This window comes from Phoca vitulina, unplaced genomic scaffold, assembly GCF_004348235.1.
Source record: "Phoca vitulina isolate PV1807 unplaced genomic scaffold, GSC_HSeal_1.0 scaffold16, whole genome shotgun sequence".
Classification (NCBI taxonomy): domain Eukaryota; kingdom Metazoa; phylum Chordata; class Mammalia; order Carnivora; family Phocidae; genus Phoca; species Phoca vitulina.
Window position 1 is genome coordinate 29655116 of NW_022589719.1, and position 25853 is coordinate 29680968.

At 50.2% G+C, this 25853-nt stretch overlaps 2 protein-coding genes across 5 annotated transcripts; both read right to left on the reverse strand.

Annotated features, from left to right (window-relative positions):
• Positions 1 to 49: 49 nt before the first annotated feature.
• Positions 50 to 19461, reverse strand: STX5 (syntaxin 5). 4 transcript variants are annotated; one of them, XM_032414317.1, is made up of 11 exons: positions 19330 to 19461; positions 18398 to 18641; positions 17139 to 17209; positions 16912 to 16967; positions 16725 to 16795; positions 12663 to 12779; positions 12519 to 12575; positions 12256 to 12337; positions 11673 to 11779; positions 11380 to 11501; positions 50 to 819 (listed from the first exon to the last, which is right to left on the reverse strand). In XM_032414317.1, the coding sequence occupies exons 2-11, from the start codon at positions 18620 to 18622 to the stop codon at positions 660 to 662; spliced, it is 1068 nt and encodes a 355-aa protein (XP_032270208.1). In that variant the 5' UTR covers positions 18623 to 18641; positions 19330 to 19461; the 3' UTR covers positions 50 to 659. The 4 variants fall into 4 exon arrangements, with proteins under 4 accessions (XP_032270208.1, XP_032270210.1, XP_032270209.1 ...); XM_032414319.1 differs by having other exon boundaries at positions 18398 to 18489; positions 19330 to 19452; XM_032414318.1 differs by lacking the exon at positions 19330 to 19461 and adding an exon at positions 18846 to 19262.
• A 765-nt stretch (positions 19462 to 20226) lies between these two features.
• WDR74 (WD repeat domain 74) lies at positions 20227 to 25772 on the reverse strand. The gene is made up of 11 exons (XM_032413977.1): positions 25675 to 25772; positions 25484 to 25590; positions 25275 to 25396; positions 23773 to 23848; positions 23488 to 23634; positions 23225 to 23326; positions 22051 to 22151; positions 21904 to 21959; positions 21189 to 21334; positions 21049 to 21105; positions 20227 to 20532 (listed from the first exon to the last, which is right to left on the reverse strand). The coding sequence occupies exons 1-11, from the start codon at positions 25736 to 25738 to the stop codon at positions 20353 to 20355; spliced, it is 1158 nt and encodes a 385-aa protein (XP_032269868.1). The 5' UTR covers positions 25739 to 25772; the 3' UTR covers positions 20227 to 20352.
• Positions 25773 to 25853: the final 81 nt, after the last annotated feature.

Below are 25853 nucleotides of genomic sequence, written 5' to 3' on the forward strand. Positions count from 1 at the left end.
CTGTGAAGGCCCTTCGACGCTCCCACCCAGAAATGACCACATGGCTAGCGAGGCTGACAGTCTTGCTGTAATTGGGAGAAAACGGGCTGCAGCGCATTTGGCAGATTGAGAGTCACCAGCAGCCAAAGTTGGGGTTGTTCAGGCAGCCGAGGGGCTCAGGGCCCCCTGCTTCACATGGTGGAGAGAGGAAGAAGAAAGAGGTCAAATTCTAACCCAGATGGGAAAGTTGGTCCCGGGGGGGCTGGGGGGGGGGGCGATTTCACTTCCTCTCCTCACTCTCAGGAAGGTGGGAAAGGGCATCATCTCCCCTTGCTGCCAAAGTTTCCTTTGGAAAAGGCTGGGGAGTTTCTAAAAATCTCCTACCTAGTGGAGACAACCTCCCCCACTGCCCCCCAGTTGGCTTCTGCTCCCTTCCAGCCACCTCACAGCAGAGTACAAATCCAGAACCGTGTGTGTTTCGAGGGCCTGAGGGCGGTGAGGGGAGGACAGGGTGGCCAGAGGCAAAGGGTTAGGGGTCAGGGGCAGTGGCCATTCTCAGCAGTTCCAGGGAAACAGGGCCTTTCTCCCAAGCACCCTGCACAGGCTCAGTGGCAGCACTGGCCACCTGCCCTCCCAAAGGGGTTCCAAACCCCCACGGAGTGCCTCAGAGTGGAGAGGGTTCAGGCAAGGAAGACCACAAAGATGATGAAGAAGACAATGAGGATGAGGAAGATTTTGACCATGAGCCACCGGTTCGAGGTGACCGACTGGAAGTACTTGAGGATCTCTGAATGGGCGGCCTCAACATCCAGCTGGGCTCCCAGCACGTTCTCGTCGATCCTGGGTATAGGGCCGAAAGAAGAGGAAACAGAAGGACACTGGATTAAAAAGAATGCTGTTGAAGTAGATTTACCAACATGGAAAGATGGTCACAATATATGGGAGTAAAAAGTATTTTACATACAATACGATCCCATTTTTGTGTATATATGCCTGTGTATAGGAAAAGCTCTGGAAGGGTAACACAAATAAGTCTTGGCTCTGGTTTGAAGATCAGCTCTGCAACTTATCAGCTTGTGATTCTGAGCCAGTCATTTAACCTCCAGACTCACTTTCTTCAACTGCAAAGGAGGGAATTTGAGGATAACCCCAACCCTACATCTCTGGTTGTTGTCGGCCTCTCAAATGAGTTAACAAACACCAAGTGCCCAACCTACACTAAGAGCCCCCAAAATGTTAGCTATTATAATTTTTTGCTCATCTTTATTGATTTTTGTCTAATACATAATATTGCATTTGTAATACGGGAGAAAACGCTCACAGATCATTACAGTCAGGAAATCCCAGTTCTGAGTGAGACAGGAAGAAAAACTTAATGATATGGACAGGAAGTCAGGAGATAAGAAAAACCCTACAATTAAGAAAACATGTCTCTCCAGGGTACAGAGAAGTCCTCAAAGAAAGGGCCATCTCGGGGCGCCTGGGTGGCTCAGTTGTTAAGCATCTGCCTTCGGCTCAGGTCATGATCTCAGGGTCCTGGGATCGAGCCCCACATCGGGCTCCCTGCTCAGCGGGAGGCCTGCTTCTCCCTCTCCCACTCCCCTGCTGTGTTCCCTTTCTCACTGTCTCTCTCTCTCTGTCAAATAAATAAATAAAATCTTTAAAAAAAAAGAAAGAAAAAGAAAGGGCCATCTCTTGAGAGACTCCTGAGGAAAATAAAACATTTCCTGGCCATCCTGCATATGCAATCCTGAAAACCCAATACAAATCCGGGCCTTTGCAAAGGGAGGCCCTGGGAGCAGAGACCACGGTGAGCTGTGAGGACAGAAAAGCTGGGAGCCTGGTAATCCAGCTGAAACAGGAAAGGAAAGCCTGGACCAGTGGCTGCAAGCCCCAGGTCCTCAGAAGTTTGTCATGAGGCCTGCGAACTACTCTCTGTCCAAATACAGGAGCCCAGGGGCGCCTGGCTGGCTCAGTCAGAAGAGCATGCCACTCTTGGGGCACCTGGATGACTCAGTCAGCTGAGCTTCCGACTCTTGGTTGTGGATCAGGTCATGATCTCCAGGTCCTGGGGTTGAGCCCTGGGTCAGGCTCCACACTTGGTGGGGTGTCTGCTGGGACTCTTTCTCTCTCCCTCTGCCCCTCCACCTGCTCGCATTCTCTCTCATGAATAAATAAATCTTTTTTTTTTTTTTTTAAGATTTTATTTATGGGGCGCCTGGGTGGCTCAGTCGTTAAGTGTCTGCCTTTGGCTCGGGTCATGATCCCAGGATCCCCGCATCGGGCTCCCTGCTTGGGGGGAAACCTGCTTCTCCCTCTACCACTCCCCCTGCTTGTGTTCCCTCTCTTGCTGTGTCTCTCTCTCTGTCAAATAAATAAATTAATTTAACAAAAAAAGATTTTATTTATTTATTTTAGAGAGACCGGGGAGGGGGTCAGGGAGAGGAAAGAGAGAATCTGAAGCAGACTCCCCACTGAGCATGAAGCCTGATGCCGGGCTTCATCTCACAACAGGAGATCATGACCTGAGCTGAAGAGTCAGACGCTTAACCAACTGAGCCACCTAGGCACCCCAAATAAATAAATCTTTAAAAAAAAAAATGGAAGAGCATGCGACTCTTGATCTCAGGGTCATGAATTCGAGCCCCACATTAGGTAGAGAGATTAAATAAGTAAATAAACTTAAAAAATTTTTCAACCACAGGAGCCTGGACTGTACATGATTCCCTATTTGTATCAGAGTGGCTAACTAAAGTATCAGGTTTCTTACCTTTGGGCTGTAATTTCATTTCTCAGTGTGGGTGCAACTGTCATTTCATACCCAAGAAAGCCCATCTCGGCAATCATGAATGGCTTTGCTTAACAAAAACGGATACACAGTAAATGCAGTCTAGCATAAGACAGATTTTAAATGAGAGTCCATGAATGAAAACTAAAAGGAGGGAACTCGGGGCGGGGGGGCGGGGATTAGGGATCCGTGGGACACTCACAATAGTGCGGAGCAGAAGACAGAACGGGGTGGGGGGGGCAGAAAATGTGGCTTGGAAAGGAGAAGGCTGAAGAAAACAGGGAAAAAGCACGGTGAAGAGGATGAAGGAATGTCTTATGGAGAGAAAGTAAAATTATAGAGGGAAGGAAACAAGCATTAAGAAGCTGGAGTCTGGGGCCCCTGGGTGGCTCAGTCGTTAAGCGTCTGCCTTCGGCTCAGGCCATGATCCCAGGGTCCTGGGATCGAGCCCCGCATCGGGCTCCCTGCTCGGCGGGAAGCCTGCTTCTCCCTCTCCCACTTCCCCTGCTTGTGTTCCCTCTCTCGCTGTGTCTCTCTCTGTCAAATAAATAAATAAAATCTTTAAAAAAAAAAAAAAGAAGCTGGAGTCTCCGGGCGCCTGGGGGGCTTAGTCGGTTAAGCATCTGCCTTCGGCTCAGGTCATGATCCCAGAGTCCTGGGATCGAGCCCCCACATCGAGCTCCCTGCTCAGTGGATAGTCTGCTTCTCCCTTTCTTTCTCCCTCTGCCTCTCCCCCCTCCTCATGCTCGTTCTCTCTCTCAAATAAAATCTTTAAAAAAAAAAAAAGAAGCTGGAGTCTCAGGGTGCCTAGACGGCGCAGTCGGTTAAGTGTCCGACGCCTGACTTCTGTTCAGGTCATGATCTCAGGGTTGTGAGACTGAGCCCTGAATCGGGCTCCCCACTCAGCTTAGAGTCTGCCTGTCCCTCTCCCTCCCTCTCAGGCCCTCCCACCACCCCTGCAAGTGCACGCATGCGTGAACTCTCTCTCTCTCTCTCAAATAAATAAATAAATCTTAAAAAAAAAAAAAAAGGAGCTCCATGTGGCCAGGTTTAGGAAATCTGACTGTAATGAAAAACAATGATGGTAATGGATTACAATACATCGGATATGAAAAAGAAATCCATTATTCCTAGTAATGTTTTTTTTTTTTTAACGATTTTATTTATTTATTTGACAGAGAGAGACACAGCAAGAGAGGGAACACAAGCAGGGGGAGTGGGAGAGGGAGAAGCAGGCCTTCTGCTGAGCAGGGAGCCCGATGCGGGGCTCGATCCCAGGACCCTGGGATCATGACCTGAGCCAAAGGCAGACATTTAACCGACTGAGCCACCCAGGCGCCCCTATTCCTAGTAATGTTTAAAGAGAGAAGGCTCCTGCTTTACAGGATGCCAGCTAATAAATGTAGAAGGGATGAAATAGAAAACTGCCACTTGGCCACACACAAAGTCACGAATGAATCAGGCAAGGACCATCACGGGTCTAAGGAGCTTGACGTTCACATGGACTTGAAGTGTCACTCCACAGATGACTTAGTTGTATGGTCACATTAAACAAGTGACCAAACTTGGCTTCACCAATAAAAGGATAACCTCATCAAGTGCCTACTGATAATAACCACCTATGTAGCTGGCCAACAATCTACAACCTAGATCTGATGACAAAGAAACACTGGACAAATACACATGCAGGACTTTCCACAAGAGGCACTGGGCTCTTCGAAGAAAAGTCAATGTCACGAGAAGCAAAACAGAAGGCAGACTTAGAGACATAACAAATGCCACGTGTGACTACTGCCTGGGTCTTAAATTCAAGGAAAAAAAGCTAAAAGCACTTTTTTTGGAACAGCTGGGGAAATTTCAATATGGACTAAGTACTGGGTAATGACAGAGAATTGTTTGTTTTCTTAGCTATGATAATGGCATCGTGGCTGTTCAGGAGAATACCAATTCTGGGCAGGTGCGTGCTGAAGTCTTTAGGGATAAAAATGTCATGATCTTTGCACTTTCAAATGGTTCAGAGGAAAAAAAAAAGAGGGAAAGCCAATGTGAGAAAATATTAAGTGGGCAAATCTGGGTGAAAGGAACATAGTTGTTCATTTGTACAATCCTCTCAACTTTTCTAAATTTTTTTTTTTTTAAGATTTTATTTGACAGCAAGAGAGCACAGGCACAGGGGGAGGGGCAGAGGGAGAGGGAGAAGCAAGCTCCCCGCTGAGCAGGGAGCCTGATGTGGGGCTCGATCCCAGGACCCCAGGATCATGACCCGAGCCGAAGCCAGTCGCTTAACCAACTGAGCCACCCAGGTGTCCCCCTCTCAACTTCTCTAGTTAGAAATTTTGTAATTTACAAATTGGGGTGCAAACGGAAATGAAGGAGTAACAGATCAGCAGTTTTCATACCTTAGAAAAAATAAGAATCACCTGTTGAGCATCCCCAAAATGCAAATTCTCATGTCTCCTATTCAGAAAGTCTAGGATGGGGCCCAGGAATCTACATACTGAAGAACTTTGGACTAAATCAGTGGTTTCTAAAGAGGGTGCTCAAATTTCAATCCACTGGCATGCAGGAGGCAAACAGAAGGTCTGTCTATTTAAAAAATTTCATCCTTGGGTGGGTGCCTACTCAGTGGGGAGTCTATGTCCCTCTCCCTCTGCCCCTCCCTCCCTCATGTGCACACGCTCTCTCAAATAAATCTTTTAAAAAAATAAATACAATAATAATTTCATCCTTTCAAAATCTCAATTTCTTGTACATATAGTTGCCCACAACTTTTCTCTCTTTTGTTATTTCCCTTTTGTGTTTCCAATCCTCTGTAAAATTGCTTCTGAACCATTCAACTGAAGTTGCTGCACTGATCCAATTAATTCCAGCCCTGCCGCCCCCTGAACACCCTGGAGCCTTGCCTCACACTTCCTTTTTCAGGGGGCACTGAGAAATAACCACTCCTTTCTTCCCAAAACCCCCACTGCCTCAGCTTCTAAGGACACATTTCTCTCCGCTTTCTTTTCTCATCTTCCTTAGCCGTCCTCCTCAGCCTCCTGGACAAATCCTTCCCTTCTCCCCATATTCCTGGACCCATGGGGATCTGTCCTATCCTTTTTCTCACTTTGTCCACTGTCTCTGGATGGTCTCGTCTATGTCCACGGTTTCACCAGGAGGCCACTGACTCCCCCAAGTCCTTATCTCTAGCCCAGCCCTCTCTGCTGAGCCTCAGACCACACATCAAATGCCACTTGGAGGTCCCATCGAGTCTGTCAGCATGTCCAGAACAAAGCTCATTCCCCTCACCCCCAGCATCCATCTACTTCTCCCTGTGTTCTCTCCGAGAATGAACTTCTTGCTGCAGCACACAGGTCCTTTGTGATCTGGCCCTGCCTCTCCAGCTTCCTCCCTCACCACTCCCCCTGCCATGTGCACTAATTCTGCATTCCTGGAAGCCACCCAAGCCCTTTCTCATTTCTCAGCTGGTTTTCCCCAACGTAGAATGGCCTTTCCTTTCCCTTTCTTTGGCTGGCATTCCTCCTCAGAACTTGGCTTGGTATCCTTTATTTCTAGGAGAGGTACCTAGTCTGAGTTCCCTTACCTCCTTCTCTTCCTGCCCTTACCATACTGAACTATAACTCAGTGTATGTCTCTCCTACTAGACATGAGCTTCACAAAGACCGGAATGGTCTTTCACCTTCCTATCCCCAGATCCAGCAGGACTAGCTCACAGCAGCAACAAATGTTTGCTAAACCAATGAACAAATGAAGACTAACACTGAAAGATACTTCAGACGCTCTTTCAAGGAAGCCTAGAATATAAAGTTGCATGCAGATGCATATAATGTTAACTATTTTTTTTTAAGATTTTATTTATTTGAGAGTGAGAGAGATAACAGAGAGAGAGGAAGAGGGAGAAGCAGACTCACCACTGAGCGGGAAGCTCAATGCGGGGCTCGATCCTAGGACCCTGAGATCATGACCTGGACTGAAGGCAGACGCTTAACCGACTGAGCCACCCAGGCATCCCTAATGTTAACTATTTAAAACACATATGTGGGGCATCTGGGTAGCTCAGTTGTTAAGCGTCTGCCTTCGGCTCAGGTCATGATCCCAGGGTCCTGGGATCGAGCCCCGCATCGGGCTCCCTGCTCAGCGGGAAGCCTGCTTCTCCCTCTCCCACTCCCTCTGCTTGTGTTCCTGCTCTCGCTATCTCTCTCTCTGTCAAATAAATAAATAAAATCTTTAAAATAAATAAATAAATAAATAAATAAAACACATATGCAATGGAGAAAGAACCCAAATATCTTTTTTTTTTTTTTTAAAATTTTACATTTATCCATCAGAGAGAGAGAGAGCAAGCGAGCACAAGCAGGGGGAGCTAGAGGCAGAGGGAGAAGCAGGCTCCCCGCTGAGCAAGGAGCCCCACATGGGACTTGATCCCAGGACCTGAGCCGAAGGCAGATGCCCAACTGACTAAGCCACCCAGGCGTCCCAAACCCAAATATCTTTTATAATTCTGTTTCACTGAATCTATAATAATATTCTAATATTCAAAATACATCACAGCCTGAGGAGCTACAGTGTTTATGGAACAACCCAGTAAGGAGGTCCCTAGGTCTCAGTTGAACCAGGTTAAGAATCAGTCTTTTGAAGTCTCTTGATTCCAGGACCAAGATGGCTAGACTCATAGCACCTTATAAATGGCTGATACCATAGTTAATGAATAAATAAACAAACAAACATCCTGTTAACTAGTGGTTCTCAAACTTGGATGCTCATGAGAACCCCCTATGAGCTTATACAAAATGGAAATTTCCTGGAGGTCCAGTCCACTCACATCTATGGAATCAGGATCTCCAAGTGTGAGGCCAGGGCCTATTTTCTTTACCTTGCCCAATTAAATAGGTGAGGATGCTTAATGGGCTGGTACTGGGAAACCTGCTTTATGCAAATATAGGTGTTCACCCCGTCTCACATGATCAATAACCTAGGGTGAAAGCACTCAGAGGTGCTGTGGGAAATAAAGATCAACCAAGATCGGACGTTGCCGATCTAAGGCCTAAGAGCAAGGGGGCAGGAACGCGCAGCCGTGTGGATTCCTCCCCCTCTCACATCTCCTCCCCCTCTCTCCGCTACTGGCCCTCCCTCTTACTGAACTGAGAACACTGAAACAGTCTGAGGAATTGGGCACAGTCTGAGTAAATAATGGCCAAACGTTTCCTAAACTTGTGAAAGACATAAACGTACAGATTCAAGAAGCTCAGAGAATCCCAAAAAAGAGAAGTTCAAAGAAAATGACATTTGGAGACTGCTGAAATAGTCAACTGCTGAAAACCAAAGACAAACAAAACAAAACGAAACAAAAACCTGAAAAGCAGCCAGAGAAAAACACATTACATACACAATTAAAGTTACCACCGCCTTCTCATTAAGAATGAGAAAGACCGGGGCACCTGGGTGGCTCAGTTGGTTAAGCGACTGCCTTCGGCTCAGGTCATGATCCTGGAGTCCTGGGATCGAGTCCCGCATCGGGCTCCCTGCTGAACAGGGAGCCTGCTTCTCCCTCTGACCCTCCCCCCTCTCATGCTCTATCTCATTCTCTCTCTCAAATAAATAAATAAAATCTTAAAAAAAAAAAAAAAAAGAATGAGAAAGACCAAGACAGTAGAGTGATACATCTAAAGTGCCTAAAGAGTGAAACTGTAAACCCAGAATTCTATATCCAGGGAAAACATCCTTCAAGAATGAAGGTGGGGGTGCCTGGCTCAGTAGGTGAAGTGTGCGACTCTTGATCTAAGGGTTGCGAGTTCAGGCCCCATGTTGGGCATAGAGTCTACTTAAAAACATAAGTGGGGGTGCGCACCTGGGTGGCTCAGTTGGTTAAGAGTCTGCCTTTGGCTCAGGTCATGATCTCAGGCTTCTGGGATCGAGCCCCACTTGGGTCTCCCTGCTCAACTGGGAGTCTGCTTCTCCCTCTCCCTCTGCCCCTCCCCACTGCTCATGCTCTCTCTCTCTCTCTCTCAAATAAATTAAATCTTACACACACACAAAACAAAAAAGAGAAAGAGAGAATGAAAGTGAAATAAAGAAATGTTCAGATAACAGGAAAGTAAAACAACAGAACTGGGGTGCCTGGCTGGTTCAGTCGGATAAGCTGCTGACTCTTGATTTCGGCTCAGGTTATAATCTCCTTGGTCCTGGGATAGAGCCCCATGTTGGGCTCCTTCGGCTCCATGCTCAGCAGGGAGTCTGCTGCTCTCCCTTCCCTCTGTCCCACCCCCTCCCCGAAATAAATAAATCTTTATTTATTTATTAGAGAGAGAGCACAAGCAGGGGGAGCGGCAGAGGGAGAAGGTGAAAATGACTCTCTGCTGAGCAGGGAACCCAGTGCGGGGCTCGATCCCAGGACCCGGCATCATGACCCGAGCTGAAGGCAGACGCTTAACTGACTGAGCCACCCAGGGGCTCCACTAACTAGAATTCAGATAATAATTTGGAAGGAAAAAAAAAGGAAATCGTAAACATAGAAGTAAACATGAAAGACAATTTTTTCTTCTTAATTTCTGTAAAATAAAAATTATAATACTGGATTATGGGATTTCAAAGGTATGTAGGTGCAATAGATAGGACAACTAGAACATAAAGGCTACATGACAGAGTTGCACAGTTCTTACATTTTATTTTTTGGTTTTTTATTTTTTTGAGAGAGAGAGAGAGTCCACGCATGTAAGCACGCACATGCGCACAAGCAGGGGGGAGGGGCAGAGAGAGAATCTCAAGCAGACTCCACACTCAGCATGGAGCCCAACACAGGACTGGATCTCATAATTCTGAGGATCATGACTTGATCTGAAATCAAGAGTCAGACTCCAACTGACTGAGCCACTCAGGCACCCCTAAAGTTCTTGCACTTTATACAAAGTAGGCTGTGAGAGCCAGTGATGCCCGCTGTAATCCCTAGATCAGCCACTTTAAAAAAAAAAAAAAAGGCAATGACATATAGCTAAAATACCAATAAAAATTTTTTTGGTGGAATTTTGAAAAAAATTTCAGTTGTTCAAAAGAAGATAGGGAAAGAGGAACAAAGGGACAAAAAACACGAAAAAGAAAGAGAAAGCAAACAGTAAAATGGTAAGCCTAAATCCGACCTTATTAAAAAGTACACTATTTTTATGAACTCAAAGAAAACCCTGAGTAGCCACAGCAATCTCGAGAAAGAACAAAGCTGGAGGTACCACACTCCCTGATTTCAAACTATACTACGTAACTATAGTCATCAAAACAGCATGCTACTGGCACACGGATCAGACACACGGATCAATGGAACAGAAGAGCGAGCCCAGACATAAATCCTTGCATGTATGATCAATTAATCTACGACAAAGGAGGCAAGAATATAAATGGGGAAGACAGTCTCGCCAACAAACGGTGTTGGGGAAACGGGACGGCTACATGTAGAGAACGAAACAGGACCGCTTGCTTTCACCACACATGAAAATGAACTCACAATGGATGAAAGACTTGAATGTAAGACCTGAAACCATAAAAACTCTAGAAGAGAACACAGGTGGCAGGCTCCTTGACATCACTTAGCAATATTTTTTGGACCTGATTCCATAGGCAAGAGCAACAAAAGCAAAAATAACAAATGGGAGTACATCAAACTAAAAAGCTTTTGCACAGAGAAAAAAACTATCAACAAAGTTCTCGCCTACTGAAAAGGAGAGAAGTTTGCAAATCATTTATCCGATACGGGGTGAATATCCAAATCTCATATAACCCAACAGCAAATAAATAAATAAATAAAATAAACTAATTAAAAAATGGGCAGAAGGTCTGAATAGACATTTTTCCAAAGAAGAAATCCACATGGCCAAGAAGCACATGAAAAGATGCTCAACACCACTCATCATCAGGGAAATACAAATCGAAACTACAATGAAATACCACCTCATACCTGTCAGAATGGCTAGCATTTAAAAAAAGAAAGAAAGAAAGAAAGAAACAACAGGTGCTGGTGAGGATGTGGAGAAAAGGAACCTTCGTGCACTGTTGGTGGGAATGCAAACTAATACAGCGACTCTGGGGAACAGTATGGAGGTTCCTCAAAAAATTAAAAATAGAACTACCACATGATCCAGTAATTCCACTTCTGGGCATTTATCCAAAAGAAAAGAAAACACAAACTCAGAAAGATATATGCACCCCTATGTTCACGGCAGCATTATCTACAATAGCCAAAACTACGGAAGAAGCGTCGGAGTCCACTGATAGGAACTACTCAGTCCCTTTCTTAACACATCACGCCACTGTAATTCTCCGCATAGACCTTATCATTACTAGGAAATTTCTTGTCAACTCTTTCGAACAGCTATCCTCACCCATGCTCCTGAATTCCACACCACACTACAGAGACTTCACTGTTATACTCACTGCTGTATCAGCAGCACCTAGAACAGCGCCTGACAAGAAACAGGCGCTCCATAAACACTTGCTGAATGAATCCTGTGGGTAGGCCAGATTCACTCTCCTCTTCCAAAGGGCATCAAGCTGTCCCTGGGGACCTTTAGGATGCCACCCCACAGGGAAGACAAGGCTCTTCTATCTGGGGTGAAAGAGAGTCTCACCTCTGAATGGTTTCTTCCTGCTCCTTAACCATGTGTGCCAGTTGCTGAAAGATGGAGCCCAGCTCGACAATTGTGGACTCGATGTTCTGCATAGTGTCTGCCCGGCTCTGGATGTAGGAATCCTTCAGAGGAGAGAGAGTGCACGTGAGCACAAGGAGCTTCCTCAGGGGAGGGCCTGCCTCTTTAGGACCCTCCTAGCTTGCCACTCTACTCAAGGCACATTTCAAACACTTGCTAGCCGCCCACTGGGGGGAACAGAGGAGCATCTCCTCCCCGGTTCAGAGCCCAGGTACCTGCTCATCAATGAGCTGCAGCTGCTGGCTGGTCCGAGAGTCCATCATGTCAATGGCCACATCCCCAGAGGCACGGGACTCCGCCCCCAAAACCACAGCACTGCCCCCTGGGGAAAGAAAGAAAAGGCACTTCTTAGTACTTGAAAGCAGGTTCAAAGCCCACATGCTCTGAGTTTGAGTTCCAGCTCTGGCACTTACTAGCCTTGTGACCCTGGACAAGTCATTTAACCTCTCTGGGCCTCAGTTCCCTCCCCTTTAAATAAGGCATAATAATAATGGCTTTCTCAGAGGACGGTGGTGAAAATTAAATGAGAGAATGTGAACGAATAATAAAAATATTAGAAACAGTCATTCTACTTCACATGACTGAATTCAGCCAGTTGAGAATGTGGAAGACTAAGTGCGGATCATGAATGCCAGCGATCGGGTTTGACCTCTGAGAGAGAAATCCTGGCGTCTCCCTGGCCTGTCCATTCTCCTAAGTGAGCCCTGCCCTCACAGGGTTAGAGGATGCCATCACAGCCCGAGTAACCGAGTAACCGAGTCTTAGCCCTCAGGACTCCCCACACTGCCGGTGACTTACCCAGGTGGTTGGGGGCCAGAGGCAGGGCTGACACGGGTGCTCGGGAGAACTGGTCCCGCCGGTTCCTCTGCTGCTTCAGGTTCTGGGATTGGGGAAGAAATGCAAAGCTCCTGAGGCCTCTGGGAAGCAGGCATGTTAGAGAGAGAGAGACCCTCCTGTTGGCCTAGGATGCTGTTATCCTCACCCCTCCACTTGTTCCTTCCCCATTTCCCCCTTGGACCCTTACCCCGGTTCCTACTCCTCCTAACACAGATTCTTCTTACCTCTGTCCTCACTTCTAAAACTGATTTGAAGTCATTGGACATCGAGGCCAGTTTTGACTAGAAAAAAAGGAGAGAGGGTCAGCCAGAGAATACAACACCTTTCTCCCTTCTGCCTCCCCCTCCACCGATCCCAGGTTCCCCCACCTGCAGGGAGACCACGATGGTGTTGGAATGGGTTTGCAGGTGCCGGCCGCTCTGGCTGCCCTTGGCCCTTACGAAATCCTGAAGCTGGGCAATTTGTTTGTTGAGGCTATTGATGTCCTAGGGAGAGCCAACAGAAAAACTGTTAACCAAGGTGTCCTCAGCCAATATCTCTCCCACATGGACAGCTCTGGCAGGGAGGACAGAGTGGAAGCTATGAGCAGGGGTGAGGGTATTTTGAAGTAGGACCAGAAGGGCCTGCTGGGATGTTCCAAGCTCCGGACTTTGTTCTGGCTCAGTCCCTGCTGAGTAGAGACAGAAGAGGCGAAATCTGGTCTCATCCATTTCTAAATAAATGACTTGTTTACCCCCTTCACCCTATAGCTCAACTCCACCCTGTGAGGCCAGGCACGTGGCCACAGAACTACTTCGAAGGCCAAAATCTCACACCCAGAGCATGCTGACCAGCAAAGCACCTATGCAGCTGTCAGGAGAAGGGAAGGTAAAGTAGCATAGCCAGGCTTTCTACACCAGACCAAGGAATCCTCCGCTCCCTGATCTGGCTTGCCAAGGGCCAGGGAAGACAAGAGAGACGAAGGAGGTAGCCGGGGAGTGGCAGAGAAAGTTTGCCCAGGGGATTGGGGGGGAGGGGGGAGAAAAGGTCAGGAATAGTGAGTTCAAGGAACAGGCTGAAGACAAACTAGATTAGTCAACTTCTAGAATTCCTCCAATAGTCCCCCCAGTTAGCATTCCAGCCACAACCATTCAAGACCCATGGACAATATCCACTGCTGACTGGTCTGGCCCTTTGGAGCTGATGCAGCCTCTTTAGAGGACCACGTCCAAACTGCATTCCACGGTTTCTCCCCATAAAATCTCCTCTCCCACAGTTCTAGCTTAGAAAATGGTACCACTTCCCACCAAGGTGCCCAAGCTAGAAGCTTTTTTTTTTTTTTTAAGATTTTATTTATTTATTTGAGAGAGAGAGACAGCGAGACAGGGAACACAAGCAGGGGGAGTGGGCAAGGGAGAAGCAGGCTTCCTGCTGAGCAGGGAGCCCGATGCGGGGCTCAGACCCAGGACCCTGGGATCATGACCCGAGCCGAAGGCAGACGCTTAACAACTGAGCCACCCAGGTGCCCCTAGAAGCTTCTAAGTCACATACTCATACCGCCTAAACCCATCTCTATGCCACAACACAATCACTTAGGGATCGCTTACCAGGCCCTGAGCGCCTTGTATCTGTGTACCGTGTGCCACACAGCATGCCAATCAGCTTACAACTTTCTTTGTCCTTACACTTAACACAGAAGACAACTCCTAATTCCCCGCCAAAAGCTGTTCCCCCTTCTCTCTCCTTTTCCATTTTGGTAAATGGCACCACCAGTCACCAGCTGCTCAGACCAGACACTGGAGAGCCATCCTCAATTCCTCTCTTTCCCCCTTAATCCATAGAGAGCCTAGCGGGAGCCCACAGAGAACCCAGCTCACCTCCTTCTCTACTAAACCTACCCTAGACCATATCGTCACCTTCTCTCAACATTCGCCAAGAGCCTCCTAAATGGCCTTCCTCTTACAGCCTGCCCTCAACAATCCACCCTCAACACAGCAAAAAGAGTGAGCTTTTGAACCAGAAACGGAGCATGTCATCCCTCTGCTTAAAATCTCCCAAGAGCTTTCCACTAAATTTAGAACACAAGCCAAACTCCTTACCTGGCTGATGCAGACTCTCTAGGCTCTGGCGCTGCCCATTTCCCTGACCTCATCCCCTCCCAGTCTCCTTCTCACTTGCTGTGCTGCAACCACACTGGCCTCCTTTGTGTTCATCAAATGCACTAAGGTGGCCCCCTTCAGGGCCTTTCCCTTTGCTATTCCCACTTTCTGGAAAGTGCTCCCACCAGATCTTTGGATGAGTGGCTTTTTCTTCACCATTCAGGTCTCAATGCCACTTCTCACAGGCGGTCCTAGATCACCTCCATCTACAGTAAGCCCTTACCCTGAAGAACTCATGTCCCTTGTTTCTTTAATAGGATTCACCATCCTAAAATTGTTTTTTCTATCTACTTGTCTAGTGTCTGTTCACCCATTCAGAAAGGAAATTCCTGGGGCGCGTGGGTGGCTCAGTCGGTTGAGCATCCGACTCTTGATTCTGGCTCAGGTCATGATCTCAGGGTTGGGACTGAGCCCTGCATTGGGCTCTGTGCTGAGCATGGAGCCTGCTTGAGATTCTCGCTCTCCCTCTCTCTGCCCCTCCCCACCCTCTCAAAAAAAAAAAAAAAAAAAAAAGTAAATAAATAACGAAGGAAGGAAGGAAAGAAATTCCCCAGGGCAGGTACCACATCTGTCTTGCTCACTGCTGAATCCCCCAGAACCAGGTAGCTATAAGTCACTCAATAATGTGACTTCAAAAACAAACACCTGAATCCCCGCAACCACCCTCTGAGGCAGGTGCTGTTATTAGCCCCCTTTTATTCATTAGGGAACTGAAGCTCAGAGTAGTTAGGTGGCTTACCCAACATTACACCATAGTCAGTGGACTTGGGATTTGAACTCGTCTGTCTGAATCCAGGCAGTGGTTCTTCATAGCCTACGCAACAGCGCCCCAATAGTTCATGGTGTCCTCTCTCCTCCACCCCGCACGGCGCCTCATGTCACGGCTGGCCCAGCCTCTGCTAGGGTCACCGTCCCTTTACAACCGACAGCAGCAGAGTTTCCTCCCTAGCCTCTCTGCCCAGCCATGCTCTGGGCTGGTTTTTCCCCCCTGCGGTCATTCAACTTCACGTTTTATTCTCACGCCATTGTGCTGGGAGGAGGAGGAATCACAACTGTACAGATTCTGCTACAACTATACAGGGGTCTTTCAGACAGACTTAGAATCCAGATTCTCATCGTCCTTGCAGCCTATGGCATTCAGTGAGTCCATGCTCCTTACCCAGGCCCACAATGATCTTCACAACCAGCACCAACCTACCTTCCCAGCCTCATCTCCTTTTTTTTTTTTTTTTAAAGAGTTTATTTATTTATCTGACAGAGAGAGGCACAGCAAAAGAGGGAACACAAGCAGGGGGAGTGGGAGAGGGAGAAGCAGGCTTCCCACGGAGCAGGGAGCCCGATGCGGTGCTCAGACCCAGGACTGGGATCATGACCTGAGCCGAAGGCAGATGCTTAATGACTGAGCCCCCCAGGCGCCCCCCAGCCTCATCTCCTGCCGACCAGTCATCCGATCAACAAATAGCGAGCACCTCCTCTATACCAGACACTATTACAGACATTGGGGATACATCAGGGAACAAGCAGAAAGAAAAAAAATAATCTCTGCTCTTGTGGCACTTACACTTTTTTTTCTTTGCTTGGGGGTTGGGGGGATGAGGTAGAGGGGAGGGAACAAAACCAATAAATGTAAGTAAGTCAATGACAGAGAATGTTAGAAAGTATCAAGTGCTGTAACAAGAAAATAGAGGAAGGAAGGGAGATCACAGGTCTGAGCACTGAAGTACTAAACAGCATGCTCAGGATAGGCCTCCCTGAGCAAATAACATCTGAACAGACTTCAACTTTCTCTTTTAAAAGCTAGGCCACTGTGCACACTGTTTCCTCTGTCTGGAATGTTCTTCCACTGCCTCTGTGCAAGTCTTGAAACCAGTTCAGATTTCACTCCCTCTATAAAATCTGGAATGTTCTTCCACTGCCCCTATGCAAGCCTTGAAACCAGTTCAGATTTCACTCCCTCTATAAAATCTATAAAATCAGTGTCCCCAAACTGTCTCATTCATCTTTTCGTAAGGTCTAGACCGCTCGCCTTCTCCTCACTGTAAGTATGAGTTTGTGGGACTGGACACCTCCTGTGGACAATAAGCCCCGAAGGCGGAAATCTTGCCTCAAGTTTGCGAGGCAAGTGCCCAGCAGTGCTCTGTACACAGGTGATAACCAATCAGTGTCCACTGACTCAATGGATGAGCAGGATGTCTGGGGCTGGCTCTAGAAACTTACTCTGGGCCCCATGATAACGGGAACTCATCAGAGTGATCTGACTGGAATGCTAGTTCCTGATAGCTAGCAGCTCACCTGTTTGATGATGTAAGTTAGCTCTTCGATTTCCACTGCTTTATCATCGAAGAGGGACTTGCGCTTTGCCACTGCAGAGACAAATGAGGCCACGATGGGGGAGGTCAAAGACAAGGCTCAGGGAGTACGGTTCCTCAGCCCTCTCTGGTTCACTGCCCCATCTCTGAAAGACCCCAAGAACACTCACAGATTGTCAGCTTCTCCAGCTTGGCAAATGTGTTGCTGAGGTCTTTCCCAATGCGCCTGGAAACGAGCATTAGTGAGAGCACCACGGGAAAGGGCAGGACAGGGCCTATTCCCACATTAGCTCCAGCAAAACCGACGCGGCCCTCCCTCACAGCCAAGGCCACCCGAGGCAAGCCTACTGATCCCCAGACACTGCAGCACCCCACCACGTAACTTCTCTCAACTTACTTGGCCATGAGGGTAAATTCACTACGCTGCCGGACAGCACGCAGAGCCGGCTTGTTTGTCTGGATTCCATTCTGAAATGCAACATCAAGAGGTGACACTTTAGTCCCCCTCCCCATTTCCAGCTTTCACTGTTCCTCGGGTGTCCACTAAAATTCTCCCTAGTACTTCCACCAGACGATCTTTTTTTATCAGTAGTAGTCACTTAGAGCTCACATTTGAACATGGGGAGACCCAGGTTTAAATCTTGACTCCACCACTTATTAGCTGGGAGGTTTGGGGCAAGTGACTTAAACCATCCTGAATCTGTTTCCTCTTGCATAAAATGGAGACAATCTACACACCTCCTATAGTTGTTGCCAAAATTAAACAACACAAGGGCTATAAAGTATTTTAGTTAGATACCTCCTACATTGTAACCACTAAATAAATGATAGGCACTATTACCATTTTATTTCTCCAGTCAGGAAATCAAAGAGGATAACTGGAAAGCTCTTGGAGATCATACAGAAAAGCAGTTGTTAAGAGCTGAGCAGTAAAAATATTTAAAATTACAGTCACTCAGGTCCCACTTTGATTCAGGGTGTCTGGATTAAAACAAGGGAATCTAATTTGTAAAAAAGCACTCCAAAGTAATTTTGAAAAAAACTACTTATCAAAAAAACTGCTTTCATTTTATAGATGTAAAAACTGAGGCCCAGGGGCACCTAGGTGGCTCAGTTGGTTAAGCCTCTGACTCTTGATCGCAGAACAGGTCTTGATCTCAGGGTCATGAGTTCAAGCCCTGCACTGGGCTCCACAGTGGACATGAAGCCTACTTTAAAACAAAAAACCCCCCTACACCTCCCAAAAAACCCGAGGCCCAACTAGACTAACTTTCCTGTGGCCACAGAGCAAACTTATGGTAGGATTATTCTGCAACTAGAATTCAAAGTGCCTGTCTCTGAGCTAAAGGCTCTTCCTAGAACCTGTTCCTTATCCAAACCAAATATACTGCAGCCACCTCTCATCCTGAGATATTCCTTCAAAGAGTAGCAACCCTACCCTCTGGTGGAATTTCTCAAAAAAGAGTCTAGGTCCTTGTCTCTAGATAACTGACCCACTCCTTTCCTGTTGCTCAGTAGATCCTACAGCCCCCTCCAAGCTGCATCAGTTCTCCATCAGGTCACCCCCCCAAATTATGTCAATTAACGGTGCTGGAGCACAGCCTCTCCCAGATTTCAGTAAGGCTCACTCCTGCCTTTCCCACTCCTGGTCCTTACCTGACGGCTCTGCAGGGACTTGCAGGCAGACAGGAACTCCTGGGTCCGATCCCGGCAGGACATGGTGTTGGGAGGGGGAGGGACCAGGGTCACTGGGGGGGGCAGAGGGGCGATGTCGCTGCTGCTACTGCCAGCAGTTGCAGGGGACAGGACCTGTGTCTTTGAGAGACCCAGGTAGACACCCTGATCCGTGTTCTTAGACCCGTAGCGTTTCCGCGGGATCATTGAGACGCATAACCTCGGACTGTTGTGGAGGGGAGAGTGTCATTCCCCAGGCAGCCTCCTTCCCCGCAAATCCCACGCCACCCCCCCCACCAGTAAATTCTCGGGCCCCTTCTGCACTTGGCACGGGCTTTCGCGCCCAAAGCCACCCGCAGATCCTGGGGCCGGCTCACGGCGGGCAGGGCTCCGCTCTCCCGCCCGATCCGTCCCGCTCCTCAGACTCTACCAACTTGGCTCCGGCGGCCAGAGCGCGGGCCGGGGGCCGTGAAGCGGGGGCAGGGCCAGAGGCAGGTCCCGTGGCCCCGAGGCGCCAGCCCGGACTGTGCAACTGCCCCAGGCCTTAACCAGGCCCTCTCGTATCCGCGGATCCCTTCGACTCCTGAGGGAGAAATGGTGACGGACCCCCTGAGGGGGACACACTTCGGTGGGCGGAGGGGGGAAAAAAATCTCTGGGTGTTTATTTGAAACAGGAAGTCCCACCCCCGCCCAAGTACCGCCTTCTGGAGGACTGGAATCACTGATTAGCTAATGCCCACGTCTTTCTCAACAGGGGCTTTCCTGATTGGACGGCGAAGTATTCCCTCACCCCGAGCCGGGCCGGCAGGACTTGCCCGCTCGCCCCAGGTTCCCTTCCCCCCGCGTCGCCGCCCCCGGAAAGCCGCTGCCCGGAGCGGACACGGCGGCCAGACCCCTCCTAAAGCGAGTCCTACCTCCTCTCTGCCGCCTGCCGCCGCCACCACTGCCACAGTCTCCCGGATGGTCACCGCCTCCTCCCCAAGCGCTGTAGCCGCCGAAATCCGACCAAAGTAGAAGCCGCCACGTCACCCACACATAACCCCACCCCCGGTGACGAGAGGGCGGTGCCACGCCTTTTGGAGCACAGCGGCCCGAGAGACACGCCCTCCCACCCAAACGCCAGAACGGCTCCATCCTCCCATTGGCTCGGCCGCCCGTAACCCCGCCCCCGAGGAGCTAGAGCCGGGGCCCAGGGGGCTGGGCCAGCCCCAGGGGAGGAGCCTTAAAGAGCCCGCACCTCCGCGGTCCCCGCGTCGGGTGTGCCTAGAACCGGCAGCGGAGGCGCTTGCACTCGGGCAGGTACACGTTAGAAACTTTATTCTCTGGAGGCTGGGGCAGACTGAGAGCAGGGCTGGGGTCACCCCTTCTCCGGCTCCTCCAGGATCCCCTCCCGGTTGCTCTCCTGTAACCCCTGCTTTTGATTCTGGGCTGATTGCCTCTTGTTTGACCCCCGACGGCTGAACAGGGATAGCCGCCGCCACAGCACGGTGATCAAAAGGCTTTCATTCGACCTGCGATTCCGGCGGTCCTGCGGGTCCTCATCGAAGCCTGCGGGGATGACGAGGCCACTGAGCTCCGCTCTACCCTCCCCGGTCCAACCTCCTGCGGTCCCGGTCGGGGCAGCCCCTTCTCCCGCTCCCCGGGCCCCGTTGGTGTGTCTTGGGTCCCACCTTCGCCTTCCTCTGACTCGGCCTCCTTGGCCGCCTCATCGGAGGTCTGAAAGTCCTTGTCTTGGCAGCAGCCCATGGCCCCGAGCGGCCCCGAACTCCGTGCCACCCTCGGCAGCCCGCCAGGCTCCCGGCCTGGCTTTTGTGACGTCAGATATCCCACTGCACCAGCGCTGGGAGCAGCCACCCCTTTTTCCTTTCTCCCATCACAAAAGGCTCAGGGTCATGGTGGGTACTGAGATGTTTATTTACAAAGTGAGCACAGGCTCTTCAGGGGCTGGTGGACCCAGGCCGCTTCTTTTTTCTCCGTCTGGTTTGGAGAGCCCGTTGGGTCGGCTCCAAATCAGGGAGCTTCCGCTTGGCAGCTGCCTCCAAGGAGGCCCAAAGTTCATCTGTCTCTGTGTCTTCTGGGACTGCCTTTTTGGCTTCTTGGGGCTCTTGGGGCTCATCCTGGTGAGTGGGAGAAAACTTAGGGGAATCAGGGGCACAGTAACAGATGCAGAGGGAAGGAGGATCTGGCTGGGAAATAATCGCTTTTATTTCCTGCTCCCGGACACTATTCCCGTCCATGCTCCTATATCAACCCTTGGCAGTAACCCTGTCAGGATTATAACTATTGTTTGTTTAAGATTTTATTTATTTGACAGTGAGAGAGAGAGAGCGCACACAAGTAGGGGTGCAGCAGGCAGAGGGAGAGGGAGAAGCAGGCTCCCCGCTGAGCAGAGAGCCTGATGTGGGGCTCGATCCCAGCACCCTGGGATCACGACCCGAGCTGAAGGCAGACGCTTAACCGACTGAGCTACCCAGGCGCCCCAGGATTACAACTATTAACACCCCTCAGAGAAGTTTAGTAACTTGACAAGAGAGTTCCAGGTCTGTGTTCCAGCCGCTGCTTTTTTTTCTCTCCCCAGGGAAATGCTCACATCTGTGCCCTTGCTCCCACCATTCCCAGACCCAACTGCTTACCTCCCAGTTATCCCTGCCTGACAAGAGAAGGCAGTTCAGTTGAGACTTGAGATAAACCTGCAAAAGATCAGGGGCCTTAAGGAGCCAAGCACACTGAAACAGAAACACGGATGGGGAGACATGAGGCAGCCAGCTCTCACCTTATGCTCCAGGCCCCGTGGATTCCGGATCCTGTGTACCCTCAAGACTCTGTCCAAGCCACAGGAGGCTAGTAGGGGCTTTGAAGGGTGGCACTGTAATCCTCGGACACTGCCTGCCAGCCCCTTCAGACAGCCCAGGAGGCGCCCTGGAGAAGGGGGGCGGGGGGGAGGCATCAGCACAAGCTGGCCAGCCAACAACCATTAAATGTTTCTTTCTTTCTTTTTTTTTTTTTTTTTTTTTTTTACAGAGAGAAAGAGAGAGAGAGTGAGTGCTCGTGTATAGGAGGGGCAGAGAGAGAGAGAGAATCTTAGACAGGCTCCATGTCCAGTGTGGAGCCCATTCTGAGGCTTGATCTCACAACCCTGAGATAATGACCTGAGCCGAAATCAAGAGTTGGACGCTTAACCAAACGAGCCACCCAGGCGCCCCAATTGTTTACTAAATCAATCACTTTATGTTTCAATATTTATTCTTCAACGTAACGCCGGGACAGGAGTTATCATTGGTATCTCCATTTTACATGGTAAGGAGCTAGAAGTCACAAGGAGGTGAAGTAACTTGTCCAAGATCCCATAGCTTCTGGTGAAACCAGGATTTGAACCCAGGTAACAGGCACCTGAATGAGGGCTCAACCACTCCCCTGCACCCTGTCAGATGGCATCCTGCCTTTCCTCCCATGCCCTGCCCTCCTGCAAGGCTCCCTGGCCCACTCACCTTGCCGAAGGTCAATCTCTGCCAGCTGCCCGTGAGTGTTCCCCACGATCACTGAACTATGGAGGGGGCCAGAGGCGGGTGCGGTCAGCAGGGGCCTCCTGGAGTCCTCTCTGAGCCGCCCCCCCCCCTTGTCCTCGCAACACTTACTTGGCCCCAGGAGTGAGGGTCATGGCTGTAAGAGGGTACTCTCCATAGGTGGCCTCCAGGACTGGCCGGCGCTGGGGGGAGGCTGGATCATAGACACGGACCTGGAAAACACCGAGGCATCACAAGGGCAGCCCACCCCCTTGGCTTCTCCACATCTTTACCCCCTCCTTCACACACCGCTTTCTTGTTTATGACCGACTCTTAGAGAAACTTTCTCATCTGAAATGTACCCCCTCTTCTCTGAGTGTTAGGGAGGAGCGGGTAGAGGAGATCTGCTTAGGAGCATGAATGGTCCGCATGTGTGAGCATTCCATCCCTCCAGACTCCCACCTTGGGATGAAAAAGCAAGCCAGTCCAACTGTCAGAGAGTACTGCATTTCAGAGAAATTTAGCCTGAACAACAGAGGAGAGAGGAAGCCCTCAGGGTGTGTTTTGAATAGAGGCATATCACCAAGATCAGATGTCATTATGCAGGAGTAAAGGAAATGGGGCAAATATAGTGACCCAATCCTGCCTGGGTCTTAGGACTTCAAGTGAGGCCAGCTGTAAAGATTCCCAGCTGGACCCTCGCTCCCTTCCTCCCTCCTATAAAATAGCCGAGGAGCTGGGGCGCCTGGGTGGCTCAGTCGTTAAGCGTCTGCCTTCAGCTCAGGTCATGATCCCAGGGTCCTGGGATCGAGCCCCGCATCGGGCTCCTCGCTCTGCGGGAAGCCTGCTTCTCCCTCTCACACTCCCCTTGCTTGTGTTCTCTCTCTCACTGTCTCTCTCTCTGTCAAATAAATAAATAAAAATCTTTAAAAAAAAAAAAAAAATAGCCGAGGAGCTAAGGCTGGAGAGGAAAGGGTCAGGCCTGGGTCCCAAAGCAAATCAGAGGCCTCTCATCACACCTGTACGCTGTGCTCCTACTGTGAAAGGGGCACTCTCTTCTTCTCTCCTCCCTTCCAGGTGGGAAGCAAAGGAAGGCTCACAGTCCAGAACACTCATCCAAGGATGCACTAAAAGGTCACTGGCTCAGCCACAGGGCTGGGACGGATGGAGGAAATGCTTCCTCTAACTCAGGGACAGAGCCTGGTGAGAAGGGCAGCTGTGCCAAACAATGAGGACTGAGCCTGTGCAGGGAGGCTGTTTCTCCAGGAGGCTGCTGAAGCCCAGGAGGGGTGAGATGGTGCCTCACCTGGTGGTACCCTGTGCAGGTGACAAGCTTCTGAGACCCAGGGAGGAACTGTATGTCCTGATCCCAGATGGGAACCCGCAGGTCAAGCCAGTCATTCCGTACCTGGTGGGGGTGGATAGATGGGGGACAGGCTGTGGGAGGCTCATAGGCTTTTCCTTCAGCCCATCAGCAACATCCCCTAAAGCCCATCTGGTCTCTGACTCAGTCAGTGGCCTCAGCCTCCCTGGACCTCAGCCCCAGCCCCTCCCACCCCTGTCACTTACATTCTTGGCCCTGAACACAGGCTCCTCAGACCCTTGTAGGTCCCACACCTTCAAAGCATTCTCTTTCCCACCCGTGGCAACCATGTGGGGGTGTGCCGGGTCTTGGCGCATCCTACACACCCCAGGACCCACACTCAGTTCCAGGAGCTGAAAAGAACAGGAGATGAGAGGGGAGACGAGAAGCAGTTCCAGAGTCTTTAAATCTCTTCCCCCAAAGCCCTCACTTGGTTCCTACCCTGGCCCCCATCTTCCCCAACCATCACCAGCAAGGCAGGGGAGACTTACTGGGTCAGAGGATGCCTCCTTGTCATTGTTGTGCCAGACTTGGATAATCCCAGATTCCACACATGTGATAAGGGTGCTGCAGGCAGAGGGAGGACAGAGTTAGGTTTAAAAAAAAAAAAAGGTGTAAAAGTCTTCTCCAGGCCCCAGTCGACCCACCCCCAGATTCACATTAACGAGACTTTCCCCTTTCAGGTCTGTTATTTAATATCCTCGATGGGGGGAGGGGTTACCAGTTTTGGAAGTGAGGAGACTGAAGCTCTGAGAAATGACAAGATTTGCCCACACAACTAAACGTCAGAACCAGAGCTGGAAATCAAGTCTGTGATACTCCAAAGCAGAGTGCCTTTGCTGTTCCACAGCTGGGGGCACCTGGCCCTGCTGGTCTTTCTCAATCTTGAGCGGATCACCAGGAGTCAGGATCAGTAGCTATGAAAGGACTGAAGTGGGACTGGTCTAAATTTAGGGTCTGGCCAAGGTCAAACACTAGCTTCTTCTCTCCAGTTCGCAGTTCAGGGTTCCAGACACTAAATGTCGATCTGTCCCTTAAAGTACACACCCCTCCCATGAAGCCCAAGCAAGTCTCTCCCAGGATCTGTAGAGCCCGAGCCTATGTTCTTTCTCACATCTGCCCACCTTCTCCACCTCGGTTCAGGCTGTGTTGTTTGCTTGGGCTGTGGCGACAGCCTCCCAACTGCTCTTTCCAATCCATTCTCCACACCCCTCCTTGCTCAAAACCCAATACCCCCCACCACCTGCCAATCACAAGTGCAAATCTTTCAGCCTGGCTCTGAAAGCCCTTTACATATAATCCCTACCTATCTTGTCCATCTTGTATTAAAATGCATCCTTGGCTTCAACCCCTAAATGCTGTTTATCTTTCCCAAAATATGGTGTAGCCTAACACCAATCCTTGGCCTCTGCCCAGGCAGTAGCCTCTTTCTAGAATGCACTTACCCCTTCCTCCTCCTGTCAAAATTCTGCCCATCCTGCATGGCCCAGTACAAATGTCTCACCCACAGACACTTCTAGATCTCATGTGTCGGAACACCACCAAACCTACACAGCCTATTTACAGCCTTCTCCATCTTTGAAGGAAAGCTAGGCCAGTTACCTAACCGCTAGCACTTTCCTATCCTTTACTTTGAGAACTTCACCATATTGCCGGTGATTGTAGTGTCAGTTCTCAAACACACTCTAAACTATTAAATGACTTGCTCAGGGTCATCCAAAACGCCATGGAGCCAGGATGCAAAACCCTTGCGGATGCAAACTCCATGAAGGTAGGTACTTCATGTGTCTGGTTTACCTGCAGCCCTTGCATTTCGCCCAATGCCTGTTACTCAGCAGGTGTTCAATAAATGCTTGTTATAGGCAGGACACAGGTCCCTGTCACCCAGCCCCGGCCCGTGTCACTATGGGTTGATCGTCATTATTCGGCCTTCCTGAGGGAGCCTCCACGCTCTCCCCGCGACCTGAGCGTTCAGCGACGTGCTCAGTCTTACCCGTCGACCTGGGCGAGACCTCGGAACGTGCCCTCCCCGCCAGGGCAGTGCTTCTGGCCCTGGAATCGGCCCTCCTCGGTGCTGAAGTACCTCACCGTTCTGTCGGCGCAACCCACCAGGATCTGCGGGCAAAGGAGAGCAGGATGGAGATCAAAGCGAGGCTGCCGCACCTTGGCCCCCCAGATCGGGACCGAACAGCGGCCGCTCACCTGAGTCTCGCCGCCCGCGCCCCAGCACAGGGCGCTCACCGCCTCCTCGCGCCGCGGCTGTCCTGCCGCCGTGAAGTTCGCTGCCTGTTTGCGCTGAAGGTTCACCCCTGCGGGAGGCGGGTGTCAGTCGCGCCGCAGTCGCGAGCGGGGGATACCCCCCCCACTTCCCGACGCCGGGCCCAGCCACCAACCTTTCAGGATCCCGGTCTCGGTGCCCACCCACACATGGTTCCAGCGTGCCCCAGCAGCCGCCATAGCGGAGCGCCGCAGCCCACGGCGCGTACTTCCGGCGCAGTGTCGGCGTCACCAGCGCGCGCCGAGCCCCATCGGGAGGAACGCCCTCTCCTGGAGTTTAAAGAGCCGGAAGGAA

Excerpts from the sequence above, each read along its gene's own strand:
- STX5 (XM_032414317.1), bottom strand. The coding sequence starts at position 18,622 with ATGATCCCGCGGAAACGCTACGGGTCTAAGAACACGGATCAGGGTGTC. Across the intron at positions 16,796-16,911 it reads GCTGGAGAAGCTGACAATCT|TGGCAAAGCGCAAGTCCCTC; the intron begins GTGAGTGTTCTT and ends TTGTCTCTGCAG. Across the intron at positions 12,338-12,518 it reads TTTTAGAAGTGAGGACAGAG|AACCTGAAGCAGCAGAGGAA; the intron begins GTAAGAAGAATC and ends CCCCAATCCCAG.
- WDR74 (XM_032413977.1), bottom strand. The coding sequence starts at position 25,738 with ATGGCGGCTGCTGGGGCACGCTGGAACCATGTGTGGGTGGGCACCGAG. Across the intron at positions 23,849-25,274 it reads GGTCTCGCCCAGGTCGACGG|CACCCTTATCACATGTGTGG; the intron begins GTAAGACTGAGC and ends CTCTGCCTGCAG. Across the intron at positions 23,327-23,487 it reads CTGTGTTCAGGGCCAAGAAT|GTACGGAATGACTGGCTTGA; the intron begins GTAAGTGACAGG and ends CACCCCCACCAG.